The sequence below is a fragment of the Cariama cristata genome, unplaced genomic scaffold, assembly GCF_000690535.1.
Source record: "Cariama cristata isolate BGI_N322 unplaced genomic scaffold, ASM69053v1 scaffold1534, whole genome shotgun sequence".
NCBI lineage: Eukaryota > Metazoa > Chordata > Aves > Cariamiformes > Cariamidae > Cariama > Cariama cristata.
In genome coordinates, this window is record NW_009613281.1 from 15,148 (window position 1) to 41,043 (window position 25,896).

The window sequence follows — 25,896 nt, forward strand, 5'->3', positions numbered from 1 at the left end:
ATATGGGTAAAACTAACCCATTGCACAAAATACATCAGCTTTTGTGGAGTTACGCCAATAGGGAATTTAGTCCAGCATATTAATCCTTTAGTTGCTTGATTAAAGAAGAAATTTTAGATGTTTGGTCAAATTCATGTTCTTCAGGCCAAGTCTTTTGTTAAATCAACAGAAAATGCTGTTTGACAAAATGCAAAGAAAAATGACTATTTGATCAATTTGAAGATAGTTCAGACATTTAACTGAGCATCTTCTTCAGCCCTTCACAGAAACATATTTGCTATGACTGCAGTGTGATCCAGTCTCTCCTCTGAGCATCGTATACTGTTCCCTTCAAGATCTCCAGAATGCCTACCCACCTACAGTTTTACACATCCCAACAATTCCACAAAGAGACTGTTCTCCAGACTAACAGATTGGGCAATGGGTTAGTTTCGATTGCCTGGATTTTTTATATTTGTACTAAATTTTAATTTTTAAATTTAATCTTTTCACCTCTACTTACAATACTTTTTGAACTTCTTAAACATATTTTCAAGCCCCATAGCAAACAACTAGCATTGCTTCTTTCTTTCTTTTTCTTTGTAATTCTGGTTTTGGTGCAGTTATTGTTTTATTTGATCTGTTTTCTCAGTCTGTTGGCCAGCTGGTTTAGATTTCAGAGAGGATTTCTATCAGCATCACAATCTAGTCCTGCAGAGAAACTTTCCAAGATTATAGCCTTACAGTCCAAATCATTAAAAAAAAAAAAAAAAAGTATTACATTACTTCCAGCAAAGCTCCATCCATATCTAAGCAAAAAAAAAAGTTACTTCTGTGCTTCATCTACATTTCCTATATGTTCAGCAAAAAACCACTCCATTCCAGTTCTCTGAACTTTAGTAAAGGCCACATTTTTAATGTCTTCATAAAATCTCAATATTTCTATACTCCTGTCTCTTCGAGCCCTTATTACTCTCTCCAGATTAAAACTATAAGAGCAAATGACAGCAACTCTCCCCACCAACTTCTCTTGGCTATAACAAATCAGGAGCTTATTACCTGCTCACATCACCCAACACCTCTGTCAAGAGCTCGAGACTCGATTCCTTCATAATGATTCACAGAGAGGCCCTTTAGTTGCTTTGTGGAAGGATGTTCTCCTGCCAAATATTTGCTTTTGTAACAAAGTAATAGACCTGCCTTTTGCTCTCTGTGCATAACGTTCATTCTCAGTGCTGTCTTACATGAGGATGCAGAGATGTCAGCATTTTTGGGGTGCTGCTTTAATATAAGCCAAACACGGTGGGGAAGGACTCAGTATATTCTTGGAGCCTGAGAACCCAGTGTTAGAGTTTGACAAAACAAATGTAGGCCTCTGATTCAGAAAAAATAAATACATACTTCTTCCCACCCTGATTTCACTATTTGGATTATTGCCTAGATAATTCATTTGAAAACCAAACCCAGCCTAGCAACTGTCTTGAAAATTGAGTAACCTCAGGTTCAACTGTATTAAAAAACTTCAGCTTCAGGCAAAACTGATGGAACAGCTCATTTGCAGTACTTTCACCAAGCCCTGGCCCTCATTTTATGTTTTTCTGATTACACTTGCATTGTGTTACAATTTACCGGTAGCACTATTGTATTATAATATATATTACCACTAGCCAACTCTGACTGTATGCTCCCAGCTTCATCAACAGCTAAAGGCGTGTGGCTCAATGCATATTCATTGCTGTATTGCCATTTGTCAGCTGTTAAAACAGCTGCATGAATCGGCAACAAGTTTCACAACTCAAAATAGATGTAACCCTGCAGGATACTTGGGCTCAATGCCCATTATTATTCTTACTCGTAGGCTGGTAGGAGCTACGGATGTGGTGCACTTAACTACAGTTTTTCTCCCCTCAAGCATAGCACTACCCTAAATGTCTAAGCTACCTAAGTGCTTCAGTTTGGAGCAGAAGTGTCTGTTTGTAACAAATGTCCTGATCATTGTCACTTATCATAGAATGATAGAATTGTTATGGTTGGAAGAGGCCTCAAAGATCGTCAAGTCCAATCTTCTACCCAACACCATCATGTCCACTAAACCCATTAAAATCATGCTTTGGTTCACATCACAGACTGGTCTTGGGATGGATGAACCCAGTTCCTTTTGATGGAGCTAAACCAGAAATGCACCACTGACTTCCACCTGCTAGCGGCACATGGTTCAGAGGACCAAACGAGAGCTACTGAAGAGGAAACCCTCTTGAAATGCATAGTGTGCTCTGGGTCCCCAGCACAAACTGTTTTGTTCTGCGGATCTGCTCCTCTCAGCCCATCCTGCTTGCTAAAGGTAGACAGACCTGGACATGGATGACTTCTAGAGGAGCTAGCGCTTCAGGCTAGCCTGTCTTGGAGGCAGGAATTTACAATACAAACCTTGGAGTTGGATGGTTTCGACCCTCAGTAAACAAAATGTTTCCTTTAACAACCTTACATGTCTTTACGAAAAAAACCTCTAGCAAATCTAGCAAACACATAATTTTCTGTTAGCTCTCTTCCAGGTCCTCAGCTCAAAAAGACATCTAAGAGCACATGCACAATTATTCAGTGAACAAACAAATAAACCACATTTTGGTTTTATCCATTTGCTGTGCCAAAAAACTCTAGAGTCACTCATACATACTGCAGTTACTGTATTCCTAATATTTATTAGTCCTCCCTCTGTTTGGTGTATGCACCACTACTTATCATGGAAAAATCAAGTGTTACGCCATCCCCACATGTTTTTATCTGTCATTATCAGGTGCACAGATATGCACATGTCACTGCCAGAAGAGCTTGGTATTTATTTTAAATTACTGCAATAATAAAGAACATGGTTGTATTACATTTACATTAAAATAATGTAATGCAAAACATTTAATATGAAAAGGGATTCCTGAACATATTGTTTGCTCAGTATGTTTCCCATACAATTCTACTGCTACTGCAATACCACAGTAGAAAATGTTGTAGATATTGTTGTTAATAATACATAGAAACCACATATCCTCTAGGAATTTCAGTACATATTTGTTCTTTTCCTTAGTTGGCGACACAGTCCCTTCCTTCCCCCCACTTCAGTGCAAAAACAAACTCTACATGTGATTACTTCCAGAGTTGTGTCTAATTATATAAATGTACTAATTATACACACTTTTCAAATGGTGATAGACTTCAAGTAGGTAAATTTTAAATTGTGCCATTAAGAAAATCTATTTGATGAAGGAAATTTCTGTAATATCATATTGCAATCTCCTACATCATAATTTTGCTTTCAAGTCAGTATTAATTTAATGACAAATAACAGTAAAGAATAATAGAGTTGGGAAAGCAAACTGAAAGCTGTAAGATTTACAGTGTGATATGGTCAGCAGATGCTAACAAAAAGGAACAAAAACAATTTGGAAAAGCAATGGATCTAAGGTAAACAATGAGTAGAAAGAAGTTCTGCATGATAAATATGAATACCGAACCTTCAGAAACCACTCCGTTAACAAAGATAAACACCTGCAAGACTGACTTATCCCCATGTCTTCAGCTACTCATGAGAAAATATATATGTCATTGAACACTTAATTTACATGCACAGTTATCACACTGCCAAGAACGACTTGCAAATTAGTTACTTGCAGTTCAGAGCATCTCTTTGCATGCAAAATAATGCCAACTGCATGTTTAAACCAGCCTTACAAGTGCACAGAGAGCTCAGCCCACCAAAGTCATACACACATGTACGAAAACCAAGCTGCTGCACAAGACTTCAGCACGTGCACCTTCTTTTCTGACCTTGGTAGATGCTTCTGACTGATATACCCTCACTCTCCGAAAAACAGTTGTTTTCTCTTAACATGAAATCTTCATCAAAAACCTTGGTTCTTTAACATAACATTTTAGTGAAGTCATAGTATACATGAATGCATGAAAGCTGATGTTTGTTTAGCACTACTTAATAGTTACCGTCTACTGATGTCCTAGGTGAGTAGTTTTTTTCGTATAAGAATTTATATATCTCTGCTGTAGAACCTGGATCTTGCATTGCCAAGACCACTAGGCAGATAAGACAGCAATCACAATGCAGTAACACTGCAGGACACTAATCCCTCTGCCTTTAGCCAAATAACAGCTTATGTGGCAAGGAAGAGACAGAATCCATCTTCGCTGAAAGACAGGACTGTGTATAGAAAGGGAAATGGTCGATGTTGTCTCACTCAAACCCTACTGTCAAAACAAATAGTCTTACTAAGTCATGGGCTGTCACATTTAATCAAAGACATTCATGGAATGGCTAGATAGAAGCATCTTACAAGCAGCAGGTGGGTGATCCTGAGCTACCAAGCTCAAATATTGATGAGGACTTTCCCTTAATGTTCAAGAACTCTTGGGTCTGAGATTTCGGGTACACTCTTCAGAGTATGGAGTCCATATATGTTTGAATAGCTTTAAGATCACAGACTTCTGCTCTGGTGCACCCACATAAAGTCTCTAAAAGGGATTAAAAATATCTCTGCACAAGTAACTATTTTTCTTTCTGCATAGTTATAAAATGACTCACACACTAAAAAAAAATTTCATAAAAGTTGACATTTAAAGTAAATATGATGCAAGTTCAATACTGGAACGAAGAACTCCAATAGCAACATGGAGACAATGCACAGCACAAGAAGTGACTTTGTGCTAATTGGTAACGTTTTTGACGTTCGCTCATATGTGAAGCAATTCCACGCCCTGCCCAATGTTACCTTTTGATATTCTTCCTTAGATCTCAAGGCAGCTTCCATCTGTTCCTGAGAAAACGTGTAGATGGCCGAGCGATACTGTGTGCCAAAGTCATTACCTTGTCGCATTCCTGGGGAGAGAGAAAATACAGCACACCATGAGGATCATCCTCCCTACCTGACTGGGCTGCAGGCATAAATTCAATAGATCTAAATTTAAGATGCTCCATACACCTGGATTAGAACAGTCTCTTATGTGCATATTCAGGAGGAATTTTTAGGAAGTCCAAGTCTTTCTTTGGTTAAATAGTCCTGAAGAGATTCAGCTCTGGTATGTCCTTTTAAATGACATGCAAATTAAATGTCAGCATTTTGCATTTTGGTACATCACACAGTAGTCAAATACAGATGTAAAACCTTAAATAATCAAGCTGCAGTTAGTGTAATCAAGATACTCTTAAAATATTTATTTTAAACCATGCAAATGGTTACCAAAAAAAGTTGATTTTACCAAGTACTTAAAAATTTTCTTGTGCTGGAGGAATGCATCTTAATGGCAGAAAGGTTCAAAATACCCTTGGAGATAACTAGCTATTCTCCTCTATTCACAAAGCAATCATCTTGCTAAAAGACTAGTACGCATGTACTGCTGAGTTAACTCTGAAGTTATCAGTTCCTACCATCATCACCACTAGTTATGGAAAGAAGAAATAACTCTTATGAAGCTCTCAAATCTGAGCTCCAAAGAGGACTTCAACAGAGAGAAGGTGCTAAGGAGAAGGTTTGGAGAAAGTCTGGCTACATTAGTAGTTACAGAGTGAGTAATGCTTAGGAACAGCAACTCTTTCACAATTTTTTGGGGCTTGGGAGAAGCTGAAAACAAAAGTCTATATGTAATATAGACTTAATTCTATTTGCAACCTACATGTGGGTAATATGGATGGCAAAAGTACATAATACTCTTCATATGTAATATCATGAAAACAAAACCCTAGTTACACATACTCAGTAACTCCTTGAAATTATACCATAAATGAGTAATTTTGATACAAGGATTGGCCCCTTTAATGCTGATATATGTAATCCCTTCAAAAGACTAGTTGTACAAAGTTGCTCCTGTACAAATTTCCAAAATATGAGATGGGTTCTACCTATGAAACTATAAAACAAGGAGCCAAAGCAATGAGAGGATTACTATGCCCTTAGGTGACTAGCCCAGATACGGTTTGGCATTATGCAGTCCTAGGCAGCCACGCTGGCCAAAGGCATCGCTGCCTCTCATCACTGTCCATTCCCATTCCCTCAGGCAGCAACACTGTGAGCCAGCTTTGCTGTGGATCATTCCATAAAATCAAACAACAGCTTTAGAGAGGAGCTTTAGCACTAGGAATGATCTGGAGGTGCAGTTTTGCAACTGCAATTGCAGTTTTGCAGTTTCTGTCTTTCATACCTTGCTCCCAATTTGGCATTCCAGAACACAACTTTTTGCTTTGCTGTAACAAAATGTATTAATTTTGAGTTTGTTTGGTGTTGTATATGAACTTGGGTTAAGTGAACAAGCTGGAGTTTCTGAAGCACACTCCTCCCAAATGTCTTGAACCCAAGACAAATTGGAAATCATCAGGATTTGTCTTTTGACTGCCATCAGACTACAGAAGCCCCTTTGAAGATTATCATCAACTCTCAGGATTATGGAGAGGAAATGGAAAAAACCTTGTATATTCTGATACCCTCCTAGCAAAGGGCAGAGGGCAGAGAAAGAGTCTGTGATACTGGGGGGGAAAGATGCTATCGAGGTAATAATACTCATTAAAACTCAGTAACTTTTATCCCTCTTGTATTTTCCAAGGAAAGAGAAAAATGGTTTAAAGGACAGCACAATAAACAAAAGAAATTTGGCTGAAATATTTATGAACTAAAAGATGCAGAAATATTTTAAAAGACGCATTTGGATAAAAATTCCATTCAGTGACCAACAGTAGACATGAGTGAATGCGATTCCGAAAAATGTTACGGAGTTTTCTGATTATTTGGGTTACTTTTTAACTGCTAAAATATTACATTGTTACACATAAGAACAACAACTACGTTCTTCATCAATAGTTAATAGTGTGGTCTGCAAGGCAGAGAATATTTTGCTCATTTCTTTGCAAGTTATTTTAGGGTGGTAGGTAGTTCTTGCAAAGCCAGTGCTACTGAAGAGTTCGGCATAAAATGAATACAGGCCAGTAAAGCATCAGGTTTGCCAGGATATGTTAATGCTGATTGATGCTTGAGCTTAAGCATTAGCATTCTACAAATCTATTTATTGCTTAACAAACTACTTAACAACCAACCAGGGAGTGGATTACAAAAATCTCTATAAATGGAGGATCACTATATAGCATGCCAGGTTCTAGTACGCATTTCAAGAGTATGAGTTTAGCACGAGCTCACGTGCATGGTGCTCTGAGTGAGAATATAAACAAGATTATTTAATATACGCATGTGCCACCATTACATAGTAATAGGGAAGTGGTTAGCTTAATTAATTTATTGAAGAGAAGACAAGAGGAGAACTGACTCTGATTTAAAAATACATACATAGAGAAATAAACTGAGAAATAAGGCTCTTTAGTCTTGCCAAAGTCACTCAACTAGGTAGGGCAATTGAAAGCCAAAATAAACAACATCCAGATGGGAAATAAGGCACCGTTCAAATAGCAAAAAGCATTTCTCATTGGAACAAAGCACCTAAAGTCACATCCCTTTCCTGAGGGTTTCACATCAAGGATATACATTTTCCCCAAAGATACACCAAAGCTCAAAGAGCTGTACAAGGTCAGTGCTGAAATTATAAAGTTAAGGAGGAGGTCAGACTGTGCAATAACAGCCCCTCCTAGAACTCAAGTGTTGGCTTGCCCTATGAAACCATCCACCAGCTATGAAGAAGACTGAACAGGTATTGTGAGTATTACCCCAAAGTGTAGCTTTAATGCGATCAATCATCTAAGTTAAAATGTCATTTAATTTTACTTGTTCCTTAAATTAATTTGTACCTAAATCTCCCACAATAAGTGGCTAATATATTATCTAAGCCACAAAGACTATGAGATAATAAAATAAAATAAATTCCATGTGTATAGATATAATCAATTTCCATCCTTGCTGTTGTTATTGTAATGTACTTCACATGTACAAACTTACTTCTCAAGGGTCCATCACTGATTTTTTAAAACCCTCTGGCAAGTCTTACTTGTTGAGATTCACTAACTCAATGAGTAGCAAACAAGGCAAGAAATTCAATTTACTAAACAATTGTGGTAGGATGATTGAGCTTAACAATCTTATCTTTGTCTGAAAAAAAGTCTACTAAATAAAAAATGATCTCTGCTCAGCTATCTAAAAATTCCACAATGTCATCTGTACTTAACTTTTCTTCCTCTTCTGAAATGTCTTTCTTATTTTGTCTATCATGCCATTCTGTCTCTCTCTGTTAAAATAACACCACAGTTATACACATAAAGCTTCAGATAAGAAAGAGAAAATATAAATAATTAACTTCATAAAGATGCTAAACGTATTGGAAGATATTGTGCACTGCTAAATCAAAAGCCACTCTTACAAGTGATTGTCAACATTGCTGCCATTGATTCTAGCTACATTGGATGCACATTAGACTCTGAAGAAGACTTCTGCTGAGAGAAGCAGCCAACCTCTGATCTTCAGTGCACCAAAATGGTTCCACTGAAGTCAAGAAATTCAGTTTAAGTTTATAATACAAATAAAACCACAAATAATCTCCATAGGTTTCATGTCATTCACCTTGCCTACAAGTTCCCAGGTAATTAAGCAGAATTTAAACACATCTGTTAAACACCCTTCAAAACCAGTATCTATTGCAAATTATAAAAACACTGAGATTTGGAAGTACTTGAATGACCACTATCTTTGTTACATTTTCACATAAAAATGAATAAAGCTCTTGACATTATGAATTGGATGGATTAAAGCAATATTTATTATCACTAACGGATGCATTTCAGGTTCAGATTGCCCACAAAAATTCTCTAAAAAAAATTTTATCACAGTATGACATCTCTTTTTCACCTGTGCCAAACTCCATTTTTAAGAGATGCATATGATTTTGCTCTAATTCCAAATCAAACCAGTGAATCAGGCTTGTCTAAATCCTGGAATAATTTCTACAGAACATCAGCTGCACATCTTCAAAGTAGCTGGATCTTCTAGGCAGGAAAGTGCTGATTGCCTCCAACTGTTCTTCTGCAAGATGTTTTAAAGTCACTCTCTGTGCAAAACCTGCCAATTTAGGGACAGAATTTAGGGTAGCTCCAGGAGATAAGTCTTTTCCTCAAGGATATAATATATGGAGAAATATGTCAGTAGGGTCTGAACCTCCTTTTCATTCTAGGCTGGGACGATAACTAGGTTTCTTCTTAAAGCTGCCAACAAAATACATTAACACTGAGGAATGAGGTCTCTGACAGGGAGAAAGACCTTCACCAGCTCTTTCAGAAACTTTGCACAGAATGAAACAACACAGAAAAAGCCTTCTCTACAGCTGTAATGACTAGCAGATACACTTTGAGTGATCTCAAGCTCATTTCTCTCCAACAGGTAGTTTGAGGAAAAGCTTCCAGAGGCCTGAAAGCAGAATGTCATCTCACATGTCCCATCAGACCTGCTCCCCTTTATCACAAAAGCACACCCAGAGGACTCGTTCCCAGGGTTGATCAGAATCTCTATAACTAGAGACAACCAGGAGGAGTTTCAAGAGCTACCCAATGTCTCTGTCACGATGCAGAGGAAGCCAAAGCCTAGGTGATTTACTTGATTTGTATCTGGTGTAAGAAGGTTTAGAGCAGAGGCAAGTCCTTGAGCTTCATGTCAAGTCCTGCAGGATTCCGACAGTAGAACCCCTTTGGCCAGCCCAGGGATTGCAAGATGACCCCATTTCATCTGCCTGTACTTCATTAACATCAGCGGTGCAAGACAGTAACTGGCAAAAGGCAAATATCTGTCTCCCTGACCAGGTGATCAGCAACATATCCAACAGCAACAGGAACAAACATACCCTGGACTCAAAAGGCTGCCACTTGCTGTTGATGCCCGAGACAAAGAAAATCGGTTGCGATGCTAAGAACAGTCATAAAATCTCTTGTCAAAGAGATGTTTAGATAGAGAGTCTGATTTTAGAAGTGATAGAAAAGCACAGAATCTGCTTTTCTCTGGCAAGAGGCAAAAATACATGTTTTTGGATATGGCTGCCTGGTGCCAACGAGTATAAGCCCAAAGCCTGTGTGAGCACTGGCCAGACCTTGTGAGCTCGTCTCTGGAGAACCAGTGATGATGAGGGCATCTGGAGTTCTAAATGTGTTTAGATCTTGGATATGGATCATATTTAGGAATTTCACTTTGGCTGACTAAAGCACCTCAGTGGTTCTCAGCCTGGACCACTCTGGAGAACATAAAATTTCCTCGCTGTGCCAGCAGAGACCAGAACACCAGTTAATCAGAAAACGCCCTCGAGTGGAGTGCTTGCTAGGACTTATATGAAGCAGTAATTTGTGGCCACAGGATGGTAGATGCAAGGAACAGGGAGCTACAATGCTCTCCCAGATCCTCCAAAAGGAACGATTCCCAGGTTGAGATTACCATGCAGTACAAACACAGTGTCACTGGAAAAACTATTATCTGTCAAAATGTAGATGATGGTCAAAGAATGGCTCTAAAAGGCCCTCTTAGCAACACTCTGATATCTTCTGATGCATCTGGGGAGGAATGACTGAAGTCGTGGTCTCCCCCATATTCTTTGGCATCAAAGTAGCAAACACTAGCTCTCCTTTGATTTGAAAGACTAGAATATAGGAAATCATCCCTGCTTATATTCAGCTTGTCAGTGCTTTTTCCTTCATAGTTTCCATACCTTGACAAAACTACAGTGTTTTCTTGGCTGGGGCAAAGAGTCACCCCTTTAAGGCAACTATACAGCTCTTACCCTACAGATTGAGCTTCTGTTGAGATGCATCTTAGGTAGATCATTGTCCTTCCTGTCTAACTCCAGAGTATCTTGAGGTCAATAAGAAATAGGAATATCAACAGCATTAATAAAAACACGTATTTCTGAGTACTGTACTTTTTTTTTTCTTTAGAAATTGCAAACAACCAGATTTTTTCAAAACAGTGATTAACATATTACCTACGGAAAGCTAAAGGAAAATATACTTTATTTATTTTATTGGCTAAATCAAGGATTTCTTTTGAAGACTCAGCCCTCTAATGACTTGAAAGTAATACTTATACAACACTCCTTATCTTCTCTCCATTTAAAAATAATAAAAAAATGTAATGGTATCATTCATCAACCTTGCTATTCTCAGAGGATCCCAAGCATAATGGAGATAAATGACTAAGGTCTGTTAGACTCTTCTGTGCCACCCAGTGAAATTTTAAAGGGCAGTTCATAGCTCTTATTTTTATCATAATTTTTTCTGTGATTTATTGACTTTTCTGCAGCTGTCACTTATTTTCTTATACCCGCAGAAACCTGATATACTGATTGGTCATTTTCTTTTCCCCAATCAATTCTTGCTAAGTTAAGACTAATAAAACTCCTTTTTCCAGCTCATCATATAATTATTTAGTAAAAATCAATTGCACCATGTCACCCTGGCTTGATGTCATCACTCACTGTAATGATTACATCTATACAGCTTAAAAGTTGCCAAGGGAAAGTAAAACTCTTTATAGCATATGATTAAAGGAGAAAAATGTTAATAGAAAAGAAGTTAGTTACAGTGCTGTGGATTGAGAATTCTTGATGATTTTCAAAGCGCTGGGGTGCAGGAAAGATATATGAAATATAAAAGAGTATCTTCAGAAGGTTGCAATACATTCATATGCTTGTACATATTAAAGAAAATTTTTATACTGTCAACAGACCAAAAGGTTTACAAAGCTTTCAATATACATGATTTTCAGCGTCAAAGAGGAAAGCATACTTTCAGTCTTCCTCATTTGGTTTGGGATCAAGGCAGCAAATGCTAGGTTGGACTAGATGATCTTTGATGGTCTCTCCCAACCCAACCCATACCGTGATTCTGTGATTCACATACCATCATCCCACCATGCTAAATTAGTATGGTCCACCCTGGCATCTGCTGGGAAAATTCATCCAAGAACAAGAGAAATGCTCTTCTTCACCTCCTTCTTCTTCCATCTGGAATAATTCTCCCCTGCCCCTCTGCATTCATCAGATCCATTTCCTGGGCATTGGTCCCTACAGTTTTGGCAGCCTGCTTTATATTCAATATGACATAAAGGGGCAACTTGTAGAATGCATAACTCTGCAGTAGTAGGTTTAAAGTTTAATCCAGCAAAACGCCCACCACTTTTTTCTGCTTCCAACTTTTATCTTGTGCTTGTCTATATCCTAGAGTTTTTGTCCAGTAAAGGAGAAGCACAGATATCACATGTGTTTCATGTAGGTCAGTAACTATTGCTTTCCCCTTAGTTGTTCACAGAGACATTCCTATATGGTATACCAGGGACTCTACTCAGGCCTCCAACATTACCAGATTTGGGCCATGAAGAGTTATCAGGTCTCCCTTTTGTCCCTTAGTGGAAATGACAGGCTGTCCTCAAGAAGGGGTGGTAGTAAACCAGCCTAGCGCTCTCTCTGACCAATTCTCTTTGCTTTTTATTAGCATTACTATTCAATAGTAATAAAACGCATCACACTGCTTCTCAAGATAGTTCAAATATTTTACAAAACTGGGAAGTCTGAATGAAGACTTAATTCAAAACAAGAGTTCCCTATACGCTTCATTATTTATTAATCCATTCAGATATAACATTGCTTAAATGCATTTTGAATGTCCTTTGACCTTTGAAGGAAATGCATGATCTACTTGAGCCCACAAAAAAACATAGGTTAGTTTTTGATGAGTGTCACAAAGCTTAAGCATTAAATGTCACTGGCAGACAGGAATTTTAATCCATTTCTAATTATTAATTGAAAATATGTCTTTACCAGTAGTGCATAGAACAGGAAAATAGAATGGTGAATACATACATAAATCATCCTTAATGGCATTAAACTTATTGTAGGGGACTTTTTTTTTACTTAGCTTTAATCAAAAGTTAAGTGATTAATTTTAGAGAAGTTTTTAGACTTTTTCTGTCATAAACAGACATTAGGCCCTTTCAGAAGTGCCTTCTCTTAAAAATCTCACTCCTCCCCTGACCCCCAGCGGGATGAGGAGGAGAATCAGAAAAAGGTAAAACCTGCAGGTTAAAATAAGAACAGTTTAATAATTGAAATGTAACATAACATGATTTAATAATAATAATTATTATTACAATAATGAAAATATAGATAAGAGAGAGAGAAATAAAACCCAAGAAAAGACAAGTGATGCACAACACAATTGCTCACCACCCGCTGACCGGTGCCCAGCCAGTCCCCGAGCAGCGATCGGCCCCTCCCAGCCAACTCCCCCCAGTTTCTGTACTGGGCATGACGCTCTATGGTATGGAATAGCCCTTTGGCTGGTTTGGGTCAGCTGTCCTGGCTGTGCTCCCGCCCAGCTTCTTGCGAACCTCCTCGCTGGCAGAGCATGGGAAACAGAAAAGTCCTTGACTTAGAGCAAGCACCACTTAGTGACAACTAAAATATCCGGGTGCTATGAACATTATTCTCATACTAAATCCAAAACACAGCACTGTACCAGCTACTAGGAAGAAAATTAATTCTATCCCAGCCAAAAGCAGGACAGGCCCTCATTGGCTCTTTTCTTCACGGACTGGCTGTGTTGTGATGCTTACAAAAAGCCAGACAACTACTGATCATGTTAGAAAACATAATTAAGAAACACAGCAATTCACATCAGGTACTACATAGAGCTCAGCTACGGAATCACACAGATTTGCTATTGTTTTCTTTATGTGCCTTCTCCTTTCTCTTCATTTCTCTGTTGCTCACTAGTGTCTTGCCTAAATTTAGGCATATGAATCTAAACCTATTATGATCCACCAGGTGTTACTGCAATAGTAATAAAAATAATTAGTCATAATAAAAGTAACAGTGTTGTCATTTGCTTTTATCAGCAGATAAACTCTTGGGACACTGCTCTCTCAAAACACAGACAAGTATGCTCTTATAAATATGCGAGAGAAAATTGCAGGCAGAGAAAAACAGTCATTCACTGAAAATATTATTGTTTAGAAGAGAGTCAGCTTTGACCTCTTGTACCTAATTATACATGAAAACAAAGATTAAAAGCCAACTAATAATCACCATAAACTATGATTAATGATGCCATGCTTCAGTGCCTCAGATTTCTAGACCCAAGTACAGTAAATTCACTAGTGGGTTATTTGAAGAAGAAAAGAATGTTTGGTATTACTCTGTTTTGACTTTGTCTATTGCTTTCCTTGAATAAAGATCAGAAACAGTCCATCATAAAATTCTGCAGAAAAAGACCTTCTAAGGTTGCTCTTTTCTAATTCTGTAAACATACATGAAAATCTAGATGCTGTTATTCACAACATATACCCATTGACTTCATGGATATTTGAAAGCTAGTGAAGACAGTCCTAAGCACTGAGAAGTCCTAAGCATTGAGAAGTCTAGCTTTTCCTTTAGAAGTTACAAATCAACAAGCCTGAATTAAAATGAAGATTCCCTCCCTCATCCCTTCCTCTTCCTCTCCTCAATTACAAACACAGCCATGCTATAATTACAAAATAACCCAGAAATTATCCTGAGGAAGACTGTAATAGAATGAAAACATTTTCCAAAGTTGTTCTTAGCAAATACAGGTATTATGAACAAAAGGAATCATAGAATCACAGAATAGTTTGGGTTGGAAGGGACCTTTAAAGGTCATTTAGTCCACTCCCCCCTCGCAATGAGCAGGGACATCTTCAACCAGACCAGGTTGCTCAGAGCCCTGTCCAACCTGGCCTTGAATGTTTCTAAGGATGGGGCATCAACCACCTCTCTGGGCAACCTGTGCCACTGCCTCAGCACCCTCATCGTAAACTGTTTCTTCCTTATATCTAGTCTAAATTTACCCTCCCTTCAGATGAGTGGTGGGTTCATGTTTCCCACAGCATAAGAGTCACAGTGTCATCTTCAATGGCACAAAAGATTGATCCCATGGCTTCTCTCATCTCCGAAAAAACATTTTATTACTGACTGTAGCAACACTGAAAGAGAAAGTTAATTTTTAATAGTTCTGGAGAACTGATTAACACATCATTATCATATATAAAATAAATAGGCTAAAAGTAGTTTAAAGGTAAGAAGAAATCAGAGCCCAGAAGGACTTTTGCCCTTAAGCCAGAATTGATTCAGCACCACCCACTTCATAATGCAAATTATTCAGTCGTCTCAGCTACCACTGCAGTGGCTAATAAACCCCTTCATTAAAAAAGATGCAGAGTCAAATCCCAGCTTCTCGCTGTGATATGGAAAAACAACATCTCCTAAACTGCAAATATAGGTCAGAAAAAGTCTATTCTAATTTATATGGACAAAAAGAGTCTCGTATGTAAATTAGGTCACGACAGCTAAAATTCCTGGGGACGCAAAGCAGCCTAATAATATGTATTTATTTTTAATGCATATTTAGTTCTACAGAAAGGACAAAGAATGGGAACAACATAACATTAGGCATTTCAGTTCATTAAAAAAATGAACTTGCATTCTCAAAGTGTAATACTAGTTAAGCCTTACTGGCAAAGACTCGCTTTGCTATTTTGCAAAAAGTATAGACCACAGGTATTTATGAGATGATTATGGGCAAGGGACCACTAAATTAGTTGCCGGTGGGACGGGCAGACAGCAGTCAACTACATCCCACCATTGATATTTCATCAGAAAGAGCAGGAATTGGAAGAACCTGAAGGCAATAGAAGACACACTCTCCTATCAAACAACTGAGTGCATATTTCTATTGTTGAGTATTCAGTCCTGCATGAACCAATATACATTTATCTTTATTGTGTCTCAGCATATCGATTTCCATGGCTTTTTCAATTTATCAACACAGAGCTGTGTTTTATTTGCTTCCTCCAAGAGCCTCCTAGCAATGTCTTTACCACAGATTTAATTAGCATCCTCTCCACTATATCCTCCAAGTCATTAATGAAAATATTGAAGAGTATTGGACCAAGAATGGCTCCCTAAGGGGTTGGTAATTCTATTTTGAATACATTGAATATGTTTGGTGACAATAGATTTTGTATTTCTACTGTTTTTTGTTACACCTTGTAATAATGCTGAAACCACCAGGACTCTTAATAACATTTTAAATACAAGACAAAGGTGCTCTGTGCTTTAATCTGAGACTTGCAGATGTCATTCAAATTATAAAGGGAAGAGAGTCACAGAAATATAAAGAAAAAAAAATCAAAATGGTTATATTTTGCATGGAGAGATTACTTTTCTCCCTTTAAACTCTAAATGAAGTTACAGACCTGTAGCAGAATACATAATGCTGGTTTAGGGTCACTGTAGTGTTTTTTATGTGTACAGCTGTTCTTCCACTGGTATAAGTAGACACATCTGCTCATTAGCAATACAATGTCATTTCTAGTGTCTAATTTTAATTATTTGCAGATGATAGACTCCTTATGCAATGTCTAAAAAAAGTACAGTCCTTCAAAACTGGTGAGAAATAAATATACCCTCTGCAACCGAAATGGGTCAGCACAATGAAAAACAGATATTAATCTGGAGAACTCATGTATCAGCAGTAAGGCTAAATGCCAAACTGTTTGGAAGGTCACAGGGAGGAGAAGCGGCTCATACATCTCCTCTTTACCGTGGATACACAAGACATATGGGCTAAGAGATGTTCTGAATGAATTCAGCAGGTGATGAGCTTGTTGTAGTACAGATGGACCTCAACTACTGGAAAAACATCAGTTCTGCTTACATTTCCTGTACAAACACGGGCAAGATAAGGAATTCTTCATGACAGAAAGGAGGAATGAGATTCCTTACCAGTAGCTTTGGTTCTTTGTATATTCACACTCAAAGAATGAATAAGGCTAGAAGAAAAATTTTGGAAGCTCCTGGGCAGCGGTGGCCATGAGTGCCTTTGGCCTTCACCCTATTGTCAGGGAGTGGCCAAAACTATGGAGTTCTGGCTTCCTCTCAGCTCCTCCCACTAATTCAAAAATCCAAACAGAAAGCCAGAAGAAGCAATGAAAGAGATGGGATTTCTGTACAACAGGGTCTCAGCCCAGAGAACTGCAGTTGTACCTAAGTTCCAGTATCTAAAGGGGTCCACAAGAAAGCTGGAAAGGGACTTTTTACAAGGGCAGGTAGTGATAGGAGTAATGGTTTTAAACTGGAAAAGGGTAGATTTAGACTAGATAGAAGGAAGAATTTTTTTACAATAAGGGTGGTGAGGCAGTGGCAGAGGTTGCCTAGAGAAGCTGTGGCTGCCCCATCCCTGGAAGTGTTCAAGGCCAGGTTGGACGGGGCTCTGAGCAACCTGGTCTGGTGGAAGGTGTCCCTGCCCATGGCAGGGGGGGTTGGATGACCTTTAAAGGTCCCTTCCAATCCAAATCATTCTATGATTTCTGACTATGTGGGTTTATTTTTTGCTGTTTGTTGAGGATATCGATACATCAGACAGAGAACCATTGTTCAACAAGTCCTGCACCTCAAGAACCAGAGTCACCTGATAATATCTTCTATTGCTTACAAGCTTTATCTGCACGCTGAGTAATGAGCCCCTCATAGGGGGGATTAGGTATTCCTGACAAACATGGGGACCAGAACTACCAAAACAAGCATCCATTTTGGGTTGTATTCAAGAGAGAAAAGAGCTAAAGGAGGCAAGTAGATTTTTCATTTGCCCGAAACATGTTTTAAAGGGAAATAAAAAATTTTTTTTTGTTTTCTGCTTCTCTTCTGTACAGCCACTGAAAGCAACAAAGAACCTTTCTTTAAAGTTGCCTTGGACCGGGCTGAAATCTCTGACACATGTAGGACTTCAACCACACACAAGGTCAGGATAGTTATGAACAGTAATACGCTTTACAGGAATCACATTTGCACCATGATAGAGTCCTCTGGTGGCAGATAGATTTTTCTAAAGGTTTGGAGAAATAGTTTCTCACACCCCACAAAGAGTGGCCAAAGTTTCTGATCAGATAAAATATGACCTCTTCTTCCCTGAACATAAGCACAGTTGGGTTTCGTAATTGGCTCACACACCACAGGACAGTGCTAATGCCAGAAGGGTGGTCCCAGTCATGCTCCTGGCAATTTAAGTCCTGGCTGAAAATTACATTTCACTTCAATTCATGCAGTGTTAATTTTCAGCTTGATCAGAGAACTTTGTGATTGCCAGCGTCAACACAAAGAAAGAGGCTGTATCCTGCAGACAGGTCAGGGAGGGAGAATAACATTGCCCTTCAGTTAAGTCAAAGATTATCTTACAGTAATTGTGAAACTACAAGCTGAGGCAAAACACAGACGAACTTATGGTCTCAAAGTCCACATTCCTCTAGACACGCAGCATGGAAGTGCTAGCAGAACCATCGTCAGGATGCAATCTGAAGGCGACAGTCAGGATTATATCTTAAGAATCTGGAAGGCTCCGAGGATGGTCTCATAGCACAAAAACGGAGCAATACAGAATCTCCCCTATGCCTCTATAAATTTTAGAAAAATAAAATTATGTAAAAAGTGACTAGCCATAAGATTCCTTTGCCATATTTTCAGCATATCACATTGGTTCTCTTTTTCTGTATCAGTGACAAAGCAGCAATCACCTCAAGCACTTATAGAGCTACACAGAGCAATCCTCTTATAGATAAGATCATTGCTAGGAGAGAAGGAATGCTGATCTGTGCATTAGAAGCTGAACAGAGATGACAACCATATGGCACTTGGCAGAAGTTGGGGGGTTGTTTGTTGCTTTTCAGTATCCCAAATGTAATAAATTATAAAATAGAGATCAAATTAATAGTCAAGGAGGACTTTATCAGGGTCCCACACTTAGGAGATGCTCATCTGGGAGAATCTCTTTCAACTCATAGACTGACTTGATCAAAGGTTCTTGCTTTTCAATAGACTTCTGTACAATACTTAGACTCAAGAGCTTCACGAAACAAGAGCCAGGCTGCCTCCCAGAGAAAATTTGAATCCCAGTGAGATGTTAGTCTCATCTTGAAGGCAGGAGGTCCAACTGTCTGGAAAGCAGAAACTTTTGAATATTAATACACTCATACAATAATGAATGATAGGACTGCTAGTCTGTACTTTTTAGCAACTTGGTACCATCTAGATTGATATTTGAAAGGTCTTTAAATGCAACAGAATGTACATATTTGACGTTTAATGACATTAGAACAATTAGGCACGTTCATTATCTCTGCTGGGGGTAGGAGGGCTTAAATAGTGTTCACCTAACTTCTGGAGAAAAAATAAGACAGTGCCACAGACAAAGCTTTTATACTTTTGAGTGTGCACTATACTCAAGAAGTCCAGCATTCACTGGCTATATGAGACACTAGATTCATCCAAAGAGTGTGCTGAATTTAATGAGTAAGAAATCTTCCTAATATGGCTGCTTAGTAAAAAACTTCTCTTTGACAGACTGAGTCCTGCATTCCCAAAAGGCTGGCTAAATAAGACTTACTGTGTGCACACAGCTGAACCTCAGGAAAGGAGAAAAATATCATAGCTCTGAGAGATAACCCTCACTTTCAGTATTTTTACATAAAACTACATTTCCCATAGCAAGTTAGAAGCAGGGAGTAGATACAGATCAAGGCAAAGAAACAGTTCCACCTTAAAGATCTTCTACCACTAACTACTCAAATTTGAAAGGGTATTCAAGCATACCATCCCTATCTTACAAAAGAAACTTGAAATTGGGACCTTGTGGTTTAGGTTTTCCTCAAATCAAGAAAAGTGGCAGAGATATGATGAGCTCTGCAAAGTTCTTGAACAGAGATTAGCATTAAGCAACCACAAAAATACACAGGTAAAGCAACCTGTCCAAGTCTGGCACATGCAAAGTCTCCAGAGAAGACTGCCGTCTTCTCTGTGGATAAAGTCATGCTTTCACTTTTGGTAAATTGTTACAGAAGAACCATTTGGAAATTCTACTGAGTTGAGCTTAGATGAAGGCTTACAAATGTTTACACCAAGCACTGCAGTGCCACATAGACGCCTGAAACAGTTGTGAATGACTTGGGTACCTACACAGCTCAGTGTCACGCAGAGATATTAGCTCACATCCCAGAAGGAATACAGCCATGTTAGCGTGGCTCTGTGCCTGGGCTAATTAGGTGAGGTTTCCCCAGTTGCCAGAAATCAAAGAGTGAATCACACATATACCAGCATCCAACCTTCTTCTGAAAGCACAGACTGGAACTATTTTGAACTTCAGTTATGTGAGAATGCAAGGTGAATATAAAGACATTATGTCATTATTTTACTTTGTTTTAAAGCCAGAAGGAATCATAAATTCATCTGGTCTGACCTGCTATCGCAACTACTATACTTCATCCCCGTACCATTGTGTCTAGCATATGAACTTCAGTCAGCCTAAAGGACTGAAGTCCTTTAGAGACTGACCTATTGTACGTGTGCCACAGGCAGAGCCCAACCATAGGCTGCCAAAGCCAAGACCACAGACATAGCAGATGACCGATTAGGTAGTTGCCCAGATTACTTCAGCAGAAATCCATTCCTCATACTGCTCTGGAAGGTAAAGAACCCTATAGTCTTGCCCATTAGTTCCCAGCTCTGGCAATCAGGAAGAATCCCAACATGTAAGCAAGACACAGCAACTAATTATCCTGAAATAGGATTCTCTGCTACATCAAAACAACCATCCCATTACAAAGAAGCCAGCCTCTGGTGATGGCCAATCTCTTGACAATCCAAAGAAAAAAGAACAAAAAAAAAGACCTAAAAACAACTACTGGCAGGATAGGGAGAAAGCCTTCTTCCTGACCCCTATGAGCAAACCACAAAGGCCCTGAAGCATGATTTGAAGATGGTCTTTGTCTTAATGCCAAGCTGCAAGTATTTCAAGGATGGTGCAGACAAATTACTCTGAATACAACTAGAAAGTAAGGAGTTAAAAAGGGAGGTTCATAAATCAACTGTATAGGCCACTACACTTGACACACAGACATAGAATTTCTTTTCATAACTTGAATCAAGCACATCTTTCAAAATGATAAATAATCTCATCTTAAAGACTTGAAAGGATGATGATGGAAAAAGACTCCAGCATTTAATTACACTGAGAGTTGTGAAACTATTTTATTCCAAGGTGGAACTTTCCAAACTTCAGCTTCCATCCAGTGGAACTTGTTATGGTTTACCAGTGGTTGGACTGTCAATCTCACTATGAGGCATCTGCTCCTCACATAAGCACCTATAAAGATTACTTGATCATCGTGTTATGTCTCTTCAACTCATTGAACATGTTTATTCACAGCTCCAGGCCAGTTTTCTAGGCTCTCCATCCTTTTCCTGTCCCTCCTTCGAATCCCCAGCAATATCTCGCTGTAATTCCTGGTCTGTCAACACAGAAACTGCACTAAATGTTCTGAGATTTTACTGACTCTGCATACAAAACCAGGTTTCATGCTCCTGACTAAGGCTTCCCTTTTCATATAGGCAGGTGTTGCAATAGCCATTTTTGTCTTTGCATTGTACTCTCGGCTCACTGGAAGGTACTTATCCACAATAACCCCTGGATCCTTCTCAGAGTTACTGCTTCCCAGGATGGTATCACATTTTGAAGGTATCATCTGCATTTTTGTTTCCCAGATGTAGTAACAAGTGGTATAATTATGATAGCTGTTGAAATATTGAAATGAGTTACTGTGTGTAATATTTCTGGGAAATGGTAGAAAAGATGATGTTTATTGAAACTATATAAACATATAAAATGTTTTCTCAACACAGTTTCCCGTTTATGTTTGCACAGATGTGTGGAATGTCATCACGAAGCCTCTTCCAAGAAAGATAAATTAAATCAAAAGGTTCGAATAAGGCAAATAGCTAGAATGCTCTGCTGGTGCCTCTGCACACCATTTCTTACCTCTTTTTGTTCCCTTTTTCTAATCATAAAAGATATTCACTGCCATTGAAAAATATAAAAAACAAACAAAATTTGTATGAAGGATAAGGGACCTTGGCACCAGTAAAATGACCAACTCTGAAGCTGCAAAGAAATATGCTTTAATTTAATAGACAAAAGATAGCATTACAGAAGAAATTGTCATAATCAAAGTTGAAAAAAAACTATCTATTGTCTACTGTGTCTCTCTGTGGGAATTTTCCCAGCACAGACAGCTGTAAAGGAGGAGGGGTATTGTGAGTTTCTGTACTCTCATTCTCTCTCCTTCTCTTTCTCTGTCAATAAATGTCTGCAATCATATTCTTGAACTCCAGTGTGATTTCAAGGTTCATCTCTTCCATGCAGCTCAAACACTAATTATCCCAGCTGTAATTAGTAAGATAATTAAATACTGGCTCACTCATCACTCTACCTTGTGTCGGGTCATGATTCTCCCAGAAGACCTTGAGCAGTTTCTCAAAGCTGATGTTTTCTGGCTGATATACTACTCGTACAGCCTCTGTGTGGCCAGTTTTACCTTAAAAGACAAAATAAAAGCAGATGTTATTAGTGAGAATTAGCTAGTGCATATCTAGTTTTTCGTATCTGAGATTCAAAGCACAATCCTTTGTTTTCCCTTTTTTTTTCCCCCAAAGGTGTTTTCATTTACCATCATTTATACTTAAGCCTTTTTATAAAATATGTTATATACATGCTAACTCTAAGATGTCTGCTAGTTTGGACAAGGCCACCGTGAAATAAACTATCCAGACAGGCATTAAGGTAAGAGAGTGATGTTATTACAGTAGTTTGTTAGCTTACAGAAAAAAAATAATGTGTACTTCTTAAATATTTGTAACTGTCAACTAGTAAAATAGTTTAAAATATTCTAAATAGGACATTAAAATATGAAAACTTGTATGTCTAAGTTGTCTTGACAGCATAAAACTGGGCTTCATTTCCATGAAGTAAGATATGGATAAAATAATTGATTATAAAAACAGATTTCAAGGCTGTGTTTACATAAGGTCACACAAATAATTTCAAACTATTTCACATCATCTAAACCACTGATGTCAACGGGCTTCAAAAAGAGTCAAAGAGAGCCTGACTGAACTTCATGGCAGCAGATGAAGTTCACGGAAGATAAGCAGGTGTTACAGCACATTAAAACATATTATTCCTATTTTTTAGTTGTATTATGGGCACGATTTTTTCATTCCTTATGTGTCTAATCCCTTGTAATATTATTGAAAGATCCGGCTTCACAAAATATGAAGGATCTGGCCACTTAATTCCCTTCAGTTGTAATTAATAGATTGATGAATGCGCAGACAACTCAGGGTGAAAGTCCACTGCACTGGGTGCTACACAAGCATTTTATATTCTATATTTTATAAATATTTATATAATATATTTTACAATTTATAAATTCAGGCATATTTATTGTCATAATATATGCATGAATGGGGAAAAAAACCTTATCCTATTTTTCAGTTAAATCATAATAAGTAAATACTAAAAAAAGGTAAATCAGCCATCCAGATCTGCCTTTTGGTGGGGATGTAATAAGCTCCTTGACAGTAGGCCAGGTTCTTATTTCATTTATACCAGCATAAACTTCAGATTTACTCAACTGACTTCAATAGAATTGTTAAATTTCATGCAGTGCAACAACCAGCTGAATCTGGCCCAGTGATGGGTTCTGAATTAGCTGTCACCAAACAAGAAAAATGAGAGTCTATGAGTACCTGAGGAGTGGTCAGTAGAAACAGCAACTCAGTACCAAGAGACATTTGAATTTAAAAAAAAAAAAAAAGGAGAAAGAAATAAAAAGGATGCTAGGATATAGTAAAGAGATCTAACAGGGAAAAGTATGCCAGCATTATATCAGTTAATGGTCCACCTGAAATGAAGAAAACCTAAATGAGGCACAGAGGGGTGGGCTAGCTATTAAAAGGGATTTAAAAGATTAAATTTAGTCTAGAATGCAGAGGAGCAAAAGGGGACACATCTGGGATATCTGTAATGAAGATTTTGATAAAATCAAACTGGTTCCTGTCTAGTGTGCTTCACAATACAACAAAGATACGCTCACTGAGTTTAAAAGAGAAAAATATACAAGTTTCATGTAACTTGTAGCTAAAGCCATGTCATCCTGTCCGCCAGGGTACCGTCCAGGCGAACGATGGCCCAATTCCTCTTTCGCATGCACTACGCCTATTGAAGTCCATGGAAGCGACTCATTATCTGAAGTCAAATTCTGATGATAGGTTAGCAGAAAGAGATCATACATTTAGTAGAATAAAAACCCAAGTGAGAGATAATTGGCTTAATAATACAGTGAAATGGTCTTTCTATATTATGGCATGAACTTTCTATATTATGGCATCCCTTAGGTCAGGGATGGAATTTATTCCAGATTTCATGGTTTAATATGGCTTATCAGTGAAAATAATGGCTTTTGCCTTAGCTGAAGCCCAGGTCGGGACTTTTGTTGTTGCTTGAGATAAGGAAGGAGAGCAAACAGACAGTGGTTCATCCAGCTCTCACAAGCCTACATTGTATAACTAAAAAGAGATTAAGGAGTGGTTTCTGACTTTTTTTTTTTTTGTAAGCCAAATCAGGAGCGAATTGCTTGTCTAAGATGACTAGCTTTAGATCACAAGAGAGTTTCTTAAAGAACTTCAAAACAACAGAGGCATTACCTTTCCTCTCAATTGAAGCAGCAATTACATCTTGTCAACACTGTCTGCTCTGACTAATCCAGAAGTTCAAAGAATCAGCTTTCTTCTTTTCCTCTGAATAAGGAAATAATGGTGCTACTCTGAGAACTATAGCCTGACCTCAAGAAAAAAATCCTCAGATGTGTGGTTAACAGACTGTCAGAACCTAGAGCATATTTAAAATCAATATTCATCCTTAGAGGAAAAGCAAGGAGGTAATGCTGCTGGTCCTATCAGATTCACCTCTAATTTTCCTCAAAGCCTTTCCACAACCTAGTGGATTTTCTTCCAGAATACGATGTGGCTATTTCTACTAAGAACAATCTTAGTCATTTGTGGTGAGCACTGCTACTTCCCAACAATTTTAGTGGAAACTATACCAATCAACTGGGTACACATGAGCAAAATAGACAGGTAAAAAGCTCCATGTGGGACAGATTAACCATAACATTTTCTAGAAGCAGCACAGAGAGAAAATGGCATCAGGGGACAGGAAAAGAAACAGAGCAATCTCTCCACAGGTGCGATATGCCCCACAAGAAGGAATCAAAAGATATCACCAGGTTACCCTAAGTAGCATGTGGAAACAACCAGCTCATTGGTGCCAAATATGACTCAGCTGCAGCCAAAGTGGTAAAAGGGAACTTAAATTGAGTTCTCCCTGTTGAACTCCTTATTTCACTTTTTGTATTAGGTTTAAGTTTGACTATGAAAACAGAATCATCACATTTCAGTTTGGGTTTCATACATTTGGTCCGCTACAGTGCCAAAAGAACGGAGCAGGCATCAAACCGGCTAACCACTCCTCTGTATTGTAAAAAAATCATTGAAATATTTCTAATCAAATCTTTTTTGTAAGATTTCTTAAAATGGAGAGGCAGTAATCAAAGAGAAACAATAAACCCACTTGTTCTCGAAAAAGCTGCATGTCTTTTAACAAGAAATTTAACAGCCTAACACTGAACAGCTGAAATGATTTAAAATGATCAGTGATAGATGCTATTCTTTCAGTGACATTCAGCTCTTCCCCTTAGTGCCTCCTTCAGAATTTCTCATGAAAGGTCCATCTATATTAAGTCAGAGAGTCGTGGTGTCCTCAGTTCACCTCTTGTTTTAATTAGCTGAACTTTAATATTCCACAGCAAAAGCATGCTTCACTTTAAGTTCCAAAAGTTTTAACAAGTATGAACATTTCTAGAAGCCTTCTCCCGAAAAAAGCTCAACGTTTGAACCATGTTTTTTAAATAATTTATTGAATCACTAAATATAATTTCATTTGCTGTTAACTGTGCAAATAGAAATCCTTTATTTATAGGTGCCATTATCGGATTT

At 38.2% G+C, this 25,896-nt stretch overlaps 1 protein-coding gene across 1 annotated transcript in view; it reads right to left on the reverse strand.

The window, feature by feature from the left end:
* Positions 1–4,380: 4,380 nt before the first annotated feature.
* The window catches only part of MSRA (methionine sulfoxide reductase A), a gene marked incomplete at its 5' end in the record, with an annotated part of 78,882 nt that continues 57,366 nt past the window's right edge, over positions 4,381–25,896 (reverse strand). The window contains 3 exons of the mRNA XM_009698941.1: positions 4,381–4,494; positions 4,752–4,858; positions 22,272–22,376. Of these exons, the coding sequence (XP_009697243.1) occupies positions 4,381–4,494; positions 4,752–4,858; positions 22,272–22,376 (326 nt within the window). The remainder of the gene's footprint in view (positions 4,495–4,751; positions 4,859–22,271; positions 22,377–25,896) is intronic.